The sequence below is a fragment of the Candoia aspera genome, chromosome 1 (assembly GCF_035149785.1).
Source record: "Candoia aspera isolate rCanAsp1 chromosome 1, rCanAsp1.hap2, whole genome shotgun sequence".
In the NCBI taxonomy this organism is placed as follows: Eukaryota; Metazoa; Chordata; class Lepidosauria; order Squamata; family Boidae; genus Candoia; species Candoia aspera.
Window position 1 is genome coordinate 331320514 of NC_086153.1, and position 13550 is coordinate 331334063.

Consider the following 13550-nt stretch of genomic DNA (forward strand, 5'->3'; position numbering starts at 1 on the left):
AAGTCACCCAGTGACCTTACCGGAGCTGACTTCTGAGTAAACATGCACAGAAAAATGCCGTTTAAAAAATTCTTCTCGGAAACGTCCGGATCCTGAGGATACGTGGCGACAGCTAGGGTCAGACGTGCAATTAATTAGCTGGGCGCATCGTATCTCACCTCAGCAGTTTTGGAAAACGAACCGGCAAAGAAATCAGGCCAATTGCATGCAGAATAAACATAACGGGAGAGGAATTACAATTCGCTTTACTATATACATGCTCCGTTTGGGCTGCACATGGCCGGGGACCGCTCCCTTCCCCAAACTCCCACCCCGCCGGTCGCAATCCGCCCTACCGTGCGATTTCGACAAGATTCCCAGCGCTTCGCGGCCACCTGGAGGGTTTGGTTCGCTCTCTCCAAGGAAGCCAACGAGCCGCTATAGAGCCAGTCCTCCCTTTCTTGCGCCCCGTCTTGGCGAATTACGAAGTGGGCTAGCCCGGCCGCTAAGATGAGGATGATAGCAAATTCAGCTGTCGAAAGAGCGGCCCAGCCCATCCAGTTATCCCATCGGAATCCGGGCTGGCCTTCTTCCGCCGAGGCCATGTCTAGTAGGGGTGGCCGACCTAAGAACTGCGGACGCCCGGTCCCCTTCTCCAACCGCGGGGCTGGAACGGAGCTTCCCAATCAGTGAAGAAAAAATGCAGATTAAAAAGCATCAGCTTTGGGGGCTGCCAAACGGACAGACCTTGACGCTACAGATCGGAGGGCATCGCGAGGCTATTCCCCCTTTTCTTGCTGGCTGAATTTATTTCTTCTGATAGACAAGAGGGAAGAGGCTAATAGGGCATGTTACACGTTGACGCCAGGAACCCCCCTGCAAAATTGCCAGGTTTGGGACAAGGCGACAGAATTAGGGCAAAAAGCACGCTCGGTCCCTGAAAGTCCTGATATGGGGGCAAGCGGCGAAGGATCCGCCCCGCTAAAGCGGCTCTCCGCCTCCGAGATCGCCCGCTAAGAACAGGGGAAGGGCACCTAGTAGGCAGAGGCTTCCGGGGGCGCGCCTGTGGAAGGGGACCTCGGCCTCCCTTTTCCCCAGAGCCCGGTCTCCGCGCCCTTCTCCTCCTCGGGCGGAGCCTCAGCCAAGCCGCCGGCAACCCGCGAGGCAGAGCCCGGCAAAGCTCCAGCAGCTGCAGCCGCTCTCAGCAAGCCAGCCCACCTCCCATGGGCTGCAGCCGGCGCAATCGCTTCTGGGAGATGAAGTTCTGCCGAAGCTTGGGCCAAGCGTCCGCCTCCCGCGGCCCGCTGGCTCCGGCGTGGAAGCGCCGCTGCGTCCCTTCCTCGCCTTCTATTGGCTCGGGCAGCTGGACCCCGTTGCCGACCGGGGCTGCCTTCTGCTGCTCCTATCTGGGTAGGCGGTGGGCTCGTCCTTGGCTTACTCAGCGCGATTCTAAGAACCACATTGCTAAATTCCGACAGCAGGATGGGGCAGTGTTTCTCAACCTTGACAGCTTGAAGATGTGTGGACTTCAACTCCCAGAATTCCCCAGACAGCATAGCTGTCTGAGGAATTCTGGGAGTTGAAGTCCACACATCTTCAAGCTGCCGCGGTTGAGAAACACTAGGATGGGGTAAAATGGGCTTGGCTACTTTGCGGTTCTGTGTCCTGCACAGCCAAAGAAAAGCCTGTCCCCTTGCTTTTCCCCTTTCTAACTAGCCATTTCCCATGGCTTCTATTTCCCCACAGTTTCTATCCCCACCCCTACATTTCTTTCTGATTGAGTTTTCATGCGTAGTGACAAACTATGGCTTACTGAATAAAACACAGCGCACAAAGCCATAATAATGATTCACAACGGCAGAGTTTACTGTTTGTATGTTTATTACATAGGCTGGTGTGATACTTCAATTGGTACCAATCTAAGCAGCCTCAACATAACAATGTATCATAAACTGCATTCCAGTGACAGACAAACTATCTCAGAACCATCATTAACAGCATTACATTCATTCTGTGCCATCCTTTACCTCCAACAAGTGCATCCCTTATTTTCATGGCCCAAATATTCTTCAAAAAAGCAAGGTTTTGTTAGCGACAAAACTCGAAACAAATTAGACTCCAACAGTCCTTGAGTTTAGAAACAGAAAAAGACTTTATTTCGCTCTCTCTCTGAGCTTCTACGGTTTGCAAAGCGTGGTGGACTTTCCAGGAGCATGATGCAACGTGTCCAAAAGAAAAGCCACCCCATACAATATTTCAAGTTTATTTTTATACATTTTCCGGTCCCATCGCTCCTCTTTATCCATTTCCCCATTGGCCGGGTACTCTCAGACTTACAATCTTCCGGCCGCCTTTGTTTTAAACCATTATCATATTAGGTGATGTGTTTAGCCGTTGCCCTGATAAGTTTAGCCACTACCAGATGACGAGTTTAGCCATTGCCATGATAAGTGATGAGTTTAGCCCTTATCATTTGATGAGTTTTCCCCACTATCTCCTCCTGACTTCGTGTTGGTTTAGGTATTTAACATGGCGTTGCTTTTGCTCACTAGCTTGAACTTATTTACACATTAAAATCTTTACCTCTCACAGTTTCATGCCATATTGTCTGGGAGATGGAAACTCAGAACGTGCGGTCGGCCTTGGGCAGTGTTTCTCAACCTTGACAGCTTGAAGATGTGTGGACTTCAACTCCCAGAATTCCCCAGCCAGCCCCCACATCCCTCTTGGCATCAGCTATGGCTTGTTTATGGCCCATGAACAATGTGTTGAGTTTTTCCTACTAACAGATTAAGCTGCTGTTGTACCTAATCATTTTGGCCGGGTGAAAAGGTTGTATTAGATTGTCTCCTCTCAGGTGCTTCATGCAAATCACCTGGGGGGGGGAGGAAACCTGCCCGGACTTGTTCTTACTTCCTCTTTTTTCTCTGCCGGCAATGTAGCCAAGCAAGGCTTGCTCCAAAAGGGGAGCTAAGTCCTTTAAATATGTTTTGCTTTTGTTTTACTTTCTGTAAATAAATTATTTTTATAGAAATGCTTGATATGTGACTTTTTTGACCTCTCCTGGGCTAAAGGCTTTCCCAGCATCTGCCAACACAATGATTCCCCTATTTCCGTACTTCTTGGACACCTTTCACAACCTCTTGCACCCGGTGAGGGACTGAACATAGCAAGAAACAAAATATTATCTGTAGGACACAGCAAGAGAAATGAGATACCACAAAAAGTTTTTATTTTCCAGTAGCGTGAGAGGGACAGGCAATTCTGGCCCTCAAGTGAATACCAAGTGTCTTAGTGCTGATGACGAGCATAGCATTTGAACCAACGGTCACACCTCCAACAGCTGGAAAGCCTTTGAAGAGCAGAGGAGGAACCTCCAAATCAATTGTCCACCACAGAAGTGAAAAGCAGCAGATAAAAGAGGCTGGAAATGTTTATTTCTTGTCAACAAGACTATAAGAAGAAGAGAAGTTCACTAAGGATAATGGGGAAAAAGGCCATGTTGAAATCACTGAGGATGCCTTTGCCACACGGAATGTGATTTTCTTGTGCCTGTTTTGCCACCTCTTGTTTATATCTGTCAAAATTGCCCCTGAGAAAATAAATAATGGATCAAATTAGACGTGAAAGTGAATAAAGGCATAGGGTTCAAACTAATGCCAGTAAGTTCTACATTTATTTTTGCAGCAGCTACCACAGTCCCAAGAGAAATGAAGGAACGTCTTATAGCTTCAGGGAGCGGGGAGGAGTTGGAAGGGACTTTAGAGGTCATCTAGTCCAACCCCTTGCTTAGTTCCAGAATCTACTAAACCAGCATTTCTCAACCTTGGCCACTTTAAGATGTGTGGAATTCAACTCCCAGAATTCCCCAGTCCACACGTCTTAAAGTGGCCAAGGTTGAGAAACACTGCACTAAACTATCCCCCATCTAGGCTCTGTCTGAAAACGTCCAGTGGGTTGGACAATTTGCTCAGATGTGAACCTGAGAGATTCTGGCAGCTGCCAATCTAAGAATTGCCTCCCTCCTTCCTGATATGCGCATTTACACAATAGGAGGGTGGGTGAAAGAAAAAACAATGAAGTCAGTGGAAAATGAAACGCAAACCTACAGGGAGTGGTACAACGAAATTCAGACAGTTTTAATTTGGGGGAAAGTTCTCGTGTGCAGAATTGCTCTTGAGTATCCTAGCTCTGGACAAGATGGCCAGTCCTGTACTTGCTATTCCTCTGAAATAATACATTCTGCTAAATTTTATAAATACAGTAGACATGAACTTCTTCGTGCACTGTAATTCAGCACCCTGAAGCCTCCTTCTGATGCCTCACGTTGGCCATACTGGCTGGGAGTTATGAGAGATGTAGTCCAACACATCAGTTAGGCCCTGAGGAAGACTGTGTTAGGATGAAGTAGTGGACACCTTTCATTTTTCTTGTTTAATACTAGAGACAGAATAAGGTCAACTGACTTTTTCTGATGCACCTGGGCTCTTCATATAATGGTTAAATGGAGCTGCCATATTCTGAGGCAGTTAAACTCAAAACGACAACCGTTAGGGGCGCAAATTGCAAAGGGTTCTTGCGTCCATGTGGTCAATTTTTCCTCAATGTTCTTGTAATGCAGAGATGTTGGGAACTAAGATAACAACAGCTACAGGGCTTGTTACACATGGACTTTACAGGAGAAACCTAGGGACATGAGAATTTTTGTGTTAGAATAATGGAGTTTCCATATACAGAAGCAATCTACCTTCAAATATTAACTGTTGGGGACCAGCACCAGGGGAGGACTGTTGCTTCTGTGACCCACTTGTGGACTTTCTGGAAGCGTCTGGATGGCCATTGCTGGAAATAAACTGGATGGATTTTTGATCCAATCCATCAAGGAAATCCTGGCATTTTTATGGAGACTAAGGTAAACACGCCCTATTTCTATCTGGTCACTCTTACCGTTCCAGTTGGACCTCACGCTTTGCATCCGTCAACTGCCTTGTTTTGCTGCTGAGCTGCTCCAGAAGCTGTTCCATTATATCTAAGGCAGGGAAGAAAGTGCCCATCCGATTTCCATGCAAGCATTTTACGTAGATAATTGCCTTTTATCCCTCACTCTATCTCCTCCCCTAAGCTGTAAACTTATTAATCAGTAGATTCAATAGCTAGTTCTTTTACTGCCTTCATGCCTAAGGCAGGACCCTAGCCTGGTGCCTTTAACCAATCCACCATACTAATTTTCTGCATGCAATTTATTTTTCTGTTTTTATCTATCTATCTATCTATCTATCTATCTATCTATCTATCTATCTATCTATCTATCTATCTATCTATCTATCTAATTTGTCCCCACCCATCTCCTCCCGTTGGGGGACTCTGGGCGGTTTGCAATAATCAATTAAAACAACAATAAAATATTTTCCTGACTTATCTAATCCTCACTGCAGTGTAATCAAACAGGCTGAAGCACAATCTAAAAAATAAGTATTTTGGGGCTCTTTTGACAAACGTTGCAACAGACCAGAAATGACCCACTACTTTTCTACAGTAATTGCCTGCCTTAAACATCTCCATCCATCTCTCCCTCTTCGGATATGTTGGGCTGCGAAAGACTAACTGGCCACCAGCCTCCTTGTGAACTTCTGTGGCTGAGGGGGGATGTGGTAGGTCTCCCTGCTCTTAACGGTACGTTGTTCTGTCACATTTGGATATTTAGGTTGTGTGCCAATTTATTACCATTTTTGGATGTCATTATAACTGTGTTTCTCAACCTTGAGAAATTTAAGATGTGTGGATTTCAACTCCCAGAATTCCCTAGCCAGCCATGCTGGCTGGGGAGTTCTGGGAGTTGAAGTCCACACATCTTAAAGTTCCCATGGTTGAGAAACACTGCAGTATAATATGCCTATGTCGTATATGCTGTATTCTTACACATTATTATAATCTTTTTCAGGGGTACCCTGGGTGTGCAAAAATGTCAAGATGGCACCACAACCATATGATAGAAGTCTTCCCCCACAGGTAAAAAAAGGGCAGGGCTTTGATCATGTGGTTACAGTGGCCATCTTGACTTTTTTGACCTCTCCAATAAGACCTGATCTTTATTTTTGTATGTTGGTGTTTTTCTTAGTGTCTGTCTACATTTGTAGGATTGTTTTTGCACTCCATTGACCTAGTTCTTGAAGGAATGTCTTATATTTTCCATTTCTTGCCTCACCTTTGAGCTTCTGTTCTTCTGCAGCTTGTTGAGTGATCGTTGCCGCGAAGGATGTAATATTTTCTTGCATGATATGCTAGTAATGAAAAAAAAAGTTACCTGACTGCAATGCTGAAACTTGAGGAGACAGGGACTTGGGCAGGGCTAGGGTTATATAAATTTGATAAACAAACAAACGAACAAACAAACAAATGCTCAATTCATAGCTGGGGAGATAATTGACTGTCTTTTAAGAGGATTGGACTACAAGTCCCAGGAGGCATTGCAACAGGCAGGAAGAAGATTGGGGGAATGCTATGTGTCCAAGCATTATGTAATAAAGAGTATTAAGTTACAATTTATTCTGGAATCCATATTAAGTATTGCGTTCTCTAAGAAAGAACGCAATCCTGTAACTGAGGATGACAGTAGGATTCTGCCAAGGGTGTCAAGGAAGAGTGGTCAAAAAAGTCGGTATGACAGCCACAATTATGCAATGGAAGCTCTGCCCTTTTTCATGTGTGTTGTAAACTGTGATGTTCCTAAAAAGGGGTAGGGCACTGACTGCCCAGTCGGGGCCACCTTCTTGATTTTGCTGACCCTTCCTACAGATGCCCCTGAATCCTGAACTATGTATGACATAAGCATGTTGCCCTCTGGTTTCACTGTTCCAGCCTATTTTATCCCAGTTTAATTCATGTATTTCATTCATGTATTGATAAATCATTTTTATTCATGTATTGCTTACTATTTGGCACACCGAAATAGCCATGATGTCTTGTGCCTATTAGAAGTGCCTTGACCAATGGTTGACCTGTTTGTTAGGCAGAGATGACAGCAATAGATGAAAACCAGACCATCTGCCTTCCTCTGTAGGAACGCCTGCTCATTAAGGTGATGGATCAGACCCTGGTACCAAGTTACTCTGATAGATAGATAGATAGATAGATAGATAGATACAAAGTGAGCAGACCTGTGTCATTCATACATTCATACATTCATACATACATACATATATACATACATACATACATATATATATATGTATGTATGTATGTATGTATGTATGTTTGTGTGTGTCTGTGTGTCTGTGTGTGTGTGAGAGAACCAGGTAAAGATTTTTTTCCTATGGGGTAAGATGATGTTTGGGGAGTAAAAAGGTCTTTTTTGAGAAGCACATTCTTAGGGTTATGCTTCAGTTTTGATGTGCTTCCTCAGCCCCATGGCAAAGCATTCCAACAATATAACTCTGATTATTTTATAAGTAATTACACCCAAAGGCATGCCCTTCCACTTTTCCTGGAAAGAACTGTGCCCTTAACTCTCCCACTTTGCAACTTACAAGAGGAAGCCTGTATTTACTGAGATTACAAACATCTGCAGGAAAATAGTAGGGCCTTTCCCGCTCCCCAGGGACAGACGGTAGCAAAGTGGGAAAAGCTGCTTTGCAAGTGCGCTCCATATTTGATCCTCAGCATTTTCAGGTAATGGACAATGAACGTCTTTTTCAGCTGCTGATTAGATTACCAGAGCACCAAACAACATTTCCAGCAAGTTTTTTTTCCCTAACCTCTGATGACTGCCTGGGATTGTAGTCAATGATGCAGTGGTGTCACCAGGGATAAGTCAACATTTTTGCCCCATTTTTGTGAAATCGTTGGGGTAGGGGTTAAAGTGCAAAGCATTTTGCAGTTTGCGGATCCAAGAGACCATGCATTGCACTGCCACAAATTGGCAGCCCAACCTAGTATATGCTGTGGGCTGCAAACAAGGAGCTAGATAAAAACTATCCTTAGAATCCAGCAGTAAAGGCAATTCTGTGTTGCCTTGATGTGACCTTGTCAGGCTGTTACTTTTGCTTTACAGACATTCTCTCCTGATGGATTTCTATGTGTGAACTCTAGAAGTTTCAGATTCAAATGGAAGCCATTATCTGAAGAAAGAAAGCAGAATCTAAGCTGGCACTATCCAAATGTTCTGAACAACCACTTCAACCATCCCCAGCCAGATGGCAAGGGATTAAGGGAATTAGGATCAAAAACTTAAGAAGGGCCCAGGTTGAGATGAAATGCATCAGTGGGGGTAAATTAAAACTTCCCTGGCTTCTCTGTAGACTTGTATTCATCTACTTTTCTGAGAGCTGAACTGCGATGAATGTTGTTCTGAAGACCTTTTCCATTTACAGCTAACAAATATGCTCCAGCAACTTCTTTCTCTGCTGTTTTCCCATGTTATTGCCTTCATCTTCCCCTGGTCCATGAGTGAAACAGGCTTAATTTGTCCTCAGCAATACTGGTCAGACCCTTATTCTGACACCCGCCAAGGACAGCCTTAAGGCGTGTAAGATCTGTTAAGTTTTGTCCACCATTATCTTGGAGGAAAATCAGAAGATTAGAAAGACTGGGAACAGAACAATTGAGACAAGGAGGGGGATCAGCAACAGGGGCACCAATTTCATGCCAGTCAATTTTTTTTGCTGACTCAAGGATGGGTGGGGATGTAAGGTATAGAAAAATACAATTTGTAAATAAGCAAGATCTATATAAACATATAAGGCAGTATCATATAGATCTTGGTTGGAGGAGATTTTAAGGTGTAAATACTAATAATAGTTAATAGCAAAGTTTAAGCTAGTAACACAATGTTAAATAATTAAACTAACACGAAGACAGAAAGAGACAGTAGGGAAAACTCACCAAATGATAAGAACTAACAGGTAAAGATTTAAATGTATAAAAACCTTGGGATAATGAGGTGAAAACTGGCAGGCTTTCAAGAGAAAACAAAGGGAAAAGATGGGCCTCTTTGTGAGTAGCTTAACAGAAAGAGAGACGGTGGGACCCTATGCCATTAGCTCTATACAATCAACATCAGGATGACCTCCCCATGAATTAGGGTAGGATGTGCCAAAAGAATGCAAGGGAGGAAAGAGCAGGCAGGGGCCTCCACTGGGAACAAGGAGATAAGGTTTGGTGAAAATAAGGGTAAGATGGATGAGGCGGTCGGAAGATTGTGCGTCTGAGTGCCCAGCCAATGGGTAAACAGGCCAGAAAGGGGAGGGGGGAGGCTGGACAGGGAAAGGTATAAGAAAGTGTGTATTTGTAATTTTGGGTGTGGCATCTCTTCCTTCGATCAGACTCTGCGTAGCCTGGTTGAGGTGCCCACCGCGCTTTGCAAACCGCTCAATAAAGTAAGTTCCTTTCCAGAACTCTCTGGTCCAGTTCTCGTGATTTTCATATCCAACAGGGAGCAGTGGGCAAAGACCCTAAACCACACGATGAGGACAGCCTCCCCAGTGTCATGCCTTCCTGATATGCCGAGACTACGATTCCAGAATTCCCAGGCAGAAGACCACCCCATGGCCATCTTGGAGGGTGACTGGAAGCTGCCATTCCAACACATCTGGATGGCATACGATTGAGGAATTATAATTCTTTTAGGAAAACAGTTAAGGTTAGTGCCTTGCCTTTAAATATTATTAAAATATTTTACCAGCTCAGCCTGGCAGGAGTTCCAGTGCCCTTGAATTGTTGTGAGGTTGTGCTCCGCAATTCCCAGTTGTTCCTGTAGCCTGGCCTTTTTCTGTTCCGTCTCCTGTAAAAGCTGTATCTTCTTTCCTAAGGTCTGGTTGGTGATGACCAGGGTAGAGCTGAGGTCCTCATTTTCCTTTTTCTTCATCTCCAAAAGGCGTTCTGTTTCGACTAGGGTCTGATTGCTAGACAGCAGTTGTATCCACATGGCATCCCTTTCCCGGGATTTCCTTTCCAAAGTCTGATGGACAGTCACCTTTTCATGGCGCTCCTGCATGTACAAAATTAGGAAGATAACAAAGCAAAACAGGAAAATGACTGTTGCAATGCCCAGGCAAAAGGTGCACGTCTTCCCTGGCTTTCCTTCTGCTGATAGGAGGAGTGGGACGACTTTTCCACCCATTGCAGCAGAAGATTTCTTGGAAGCAAGCAAAGTGACTGCTCTTGCAATTCCGGTGCCCTGGAGATTTGTTCCAACTGTGTGCTTCGAAAGGACCCTCCTCCTGCAAGTGCTTACCTCATCAGTACTTCCTTTCCAAGAATTTCAGGGTTTTGCAGAAAGGTCAAAAGCACAAGAGCAGCTGATAGTCCAAGAATCAAAACCTCCCTGGCCATACTTTTGCTGTGTCCAGACCAGCCTTTTTTTTTTCCTGCCCGGCCCAGTCTTCATATTGTCAGCGGGAAAACCTCCCAAAAGAATTCCAATCCACAAGGTTCGATGATTCAGAGAAAAGGATTTATTCATGCGTTTGCAAAGGCGGGTCCCTCCGTGCAAGAAGGAACCAAGAACAAAGCTAGCTCAAAGTTTTTATACCCTACCTGTCCTCCCCCTCCTCCAAGGGCTCAGCTCACAATCTTCCTGTTTCCCCAGACATTCAGCATTATCTCATACATTCCTGAACTAGCTATTAAATGTATGGGTCTGTGGGATGATTTTTGCAGATCCTTTCCCATCCTTGTTTCAAGGTCTATCTCTACTCAAACACATATTTCTATTGGCCAGCCATCCTACACACAATCAGCTACAAATTCTTAGTAAAGGTAAAGGTTTCCCTTGACATAAAGTCCAGTCGTGTCCGACTCTAGGGGGTGGTGCTCATCTCTGTTTCTAAGCCTTAGAGCCGGCGTTGTCCCTAGGGACACTTCCAGGTCATGTGGCCAGCATGACGACACGGAACGCCGTTACCTTCCCGCCGAAGCGGTACCAATTAATCTACTCACATTTGCATGTTTTCGAACTGCTTGGTGTGCAGGAGCTGGGACTAGCAACGGGAGCTCACCCCGCCGCGCGGTTTCGAACCGCCGACCTTCCGATCGACAGCTCAGCGGTTTAACCCGCAGCGCCATCGCGTCCCACAAATTCTTAACCTAAGCAATTTTATCAGTGTTCAGGGTCTGTTCACCCATCTGTGGCTAACTCCCTTTTTTCTCTCATGAGTTTGAGGCACGTACAGGGTTTTTTCTTTACCTTGCCCCCCCCCTCACAATTCCCCCCTTTTTCTCTTTCCTCATTGCCTCAAACTCAAGCAACATTATCCGTTCCTCCTTTCTGGGATCACCCCCCCTCCCCCGTATCTGAGTTAAACATATTGGAACACATTGTACACAACAACACATAGCAAATAACATGGTTATAATAATAATCCCTATAACTAATAACTGTTTTATCCACCCGAATCCTGGCAGCCAGTCCCATAGCCAGCTCCAATCACCATCTTCTCCCAGGTTCTCATTTCCCCATTGTTGATGATGCCGTTTAACTGAAGCTTCCATCTCTTGGATGGTGTGAGTTATAGGCACCAGCCCATAAGGCTAACAAATCCAAACCATTGGATTAACCGTAGTTCCATACTACAGGTAGGCTAGATTTCAGAATTGTACCCTAATCCCTTTTCATATGGAAATAAAAATTCCCTATTGTTCTAAATTGAGTACATCTTCAAAGCTTCCCTTGAACCCTGTGACTCTCTTTTCCAGGTCCAGGAACTATTATGGTCATCAAAACTACAAGGTATTAGACAAAAGTTCAGGCGCATTTTTCTTTTTCTGCACAGTCCAGTGTCCAGCAGTATTTGGCAACACCAGTGTCTTCTTTAGGGTTTCTCCCAACTCAGTTGCCGACTCCCCTCCGTCTGGTTTAACTCGATTTCCAGACTTAAAAGGGTGTGTCTGCTGTTCCAACAGGAGGGCTCTGTGTTCCTGTAGATAGGGAGACAAGGACAAGACTTGCGCAGATAACTGTTTCAAATACTTGCAGACAAATTTCTTCCCCATGGCATGCATGTCTCCTACTTCTCCACTAAGAACTCCAAGATAGAGTCACCCATCTTAAATGGACTGACTCCTAGTCTTTTCTTAGGAGCAATCCAGAGACTTAGTATTGTCACTAAAAAGGCCTGTGTCCATGTTAATCCTGCCTTTGGTCCTAGCCTCTCCAAGTGTCTTGTTAGCCTATAATGAAAGCCTTTCACCCATTCTAAGAAACAGTTCACCCCAGGGCCATCCCCCTTTGGAGGTTCCCCTGGAGTTAAGCTTGGTTGGTCTTTGGGTTGTCCTTTTGGCATACCACCCATCTCTCACACACACCTGTTTGGCTTTCCCAGGACAAATAAATATTCTAGACACACAATCCCCTAAAGCATTTGTCCCATGTGATTAGATTAGTAGGTTTAGTTTTGGGTTTATCTAAGCACTGCTTTGGATAAAACTAACTTTCCTGCCCTAGCAAAATACCACCCTAAGTAAGCAGGCTGACCCCATTACTTAAACGACAAATCTTTTCCAAAACCCCCAAAATTAGGTCAAGACTTTCACAGCCAGACCTCTAATTTTAACAACTTCATTTCTCTTTTCCAATAAAACCATATTATATACTTCACTTGCCAATATTTAATTTCCCAATAACTTCCTTAAAATCAAAACTTGTAAAACAACAACAACAAAAAGAAAGCATTGACATAAGAGCCCATCTAGTGTTTGGACTGTTTCCATAACCAAAATTGTCAAAACAAAAACAAAAACAAAAATTCAGATAGATCATACCAGTCCATGGAGGCTCTACTAAACCCATATATTGTCCCAAAAATTTTTTTTCTCCCTCTCCTGTTTTTATCATCATGTGCTATGTTGAGGAGTGATTAAAATTTAATCCATATAAAATTTATAAAAACACACACACTTTTCTAAAACTGGAATGCCAGGGGCAGAGCAGAGTGGAGCTGTGAGAGCAAAGGGGTGCCCCCCCCTCTCTGAGTCATTGCCTCTCTGAAACTGCCCACATCCCCCCCCTTTCACAAGAGGAGTAATCATTTCCTTCTACAGCAGAAAGAGAAATCTCTGAAACTTAAAAGATTGTCTCTGATGTGTGTAAAGGCACTGCAAAAGGAAGAATCCTAAAAAGATGGGGGAGTAAAGGATCTTCTGTAAAAGCATTGCCCCTCCCCTCTGTCACCCTTCTGTCCCCTCATCTGGATCCTCAAGCCTGTAACAAGCAGGCAAGAGGCAGACAGTAAGGGGGGAAGTTTGGGTGAGACTGGGCAAATAATGAAACACACATACTCCTCAAACAATTAAAGAACAAACAAAACAAATGGGAAAGGATTGACAAAAACCTTTCAACTTTCCCATCATATGCATTCAAATTACATAAATCACGACACACACACACAAAACCTAAGGAATAGACTCACACAATCTCTCAACTCTCTTTTCACAACTCAAAACAGTTTCTCAACCTTACGTGTACGCACACATTCAGACAAACAAATGCTCTCAAAAAGAAAACCGCACACCAATGCCTCAACAGGCTGTTGCCACATGCAATCCATCACAGCCCTGCAGGAACACAGAAGCTCTTC

The 13550-nt window shown here is 44.5% G+C and overlaps 1 protein-coding gene across 1 annotated transcript; it reads right to left on the bottom strand.

Moving 5' to 3' along the window:
- Window positions 1–3189: 3189 nt before the first annotated feature.
- LOC134488340 (uncharacterized) lies at window positions 3190–10125 on the bottom strand. The gene is made up of 4 exons (XM_063290715.1): window positions 9656–10125; window positions 6185–6260; window positions 4927–5008; window positions 3190–3571 (listed from the first exon to the last, which is right to left on the bottom strand). Exons 1-4 carry the CDS (start codon window positions 10094–10096, stop codon window positions 3433–3435), a joined length of 738 nt encoding a protein of 245 aa, XP_063146785.1. The 5' UTR covers window positions 10097–10125; the 3' UTR covers window positions 3190–3432.
- Between the last annotated feature and the right edge of the window lie 3425 nt (window positions 10126–13550).

What these genes read in the sequence shown, in the direction of transcription:
- LOC134488340 (XM_063290715.1), bottom strand. Translation starts at nt 10,096, where the DNA reads ATGGGTGGAAAAGTCGTCCCACTCCTCCTATCAGCAGAAGGAAAGCCA. An exon ending in AGAAGAACAGAAGCTCAAAG is followed by an intron (nt 5,009 to 6,184) that starts GTGAGGCAAGAA and finishes TCCCTGCCTTAG; the next exon opens with ATATAATGGAACAGCTTCTG. An exon ending in CGTGAGGTCCAACTGGAACG is followed by an intron (nt 3,572 to 4,926) that starts GTAAGAGTGACC and finishes TTATTTTCTCAG; the next exon opens with GGGCAATTTTGACAGATATA.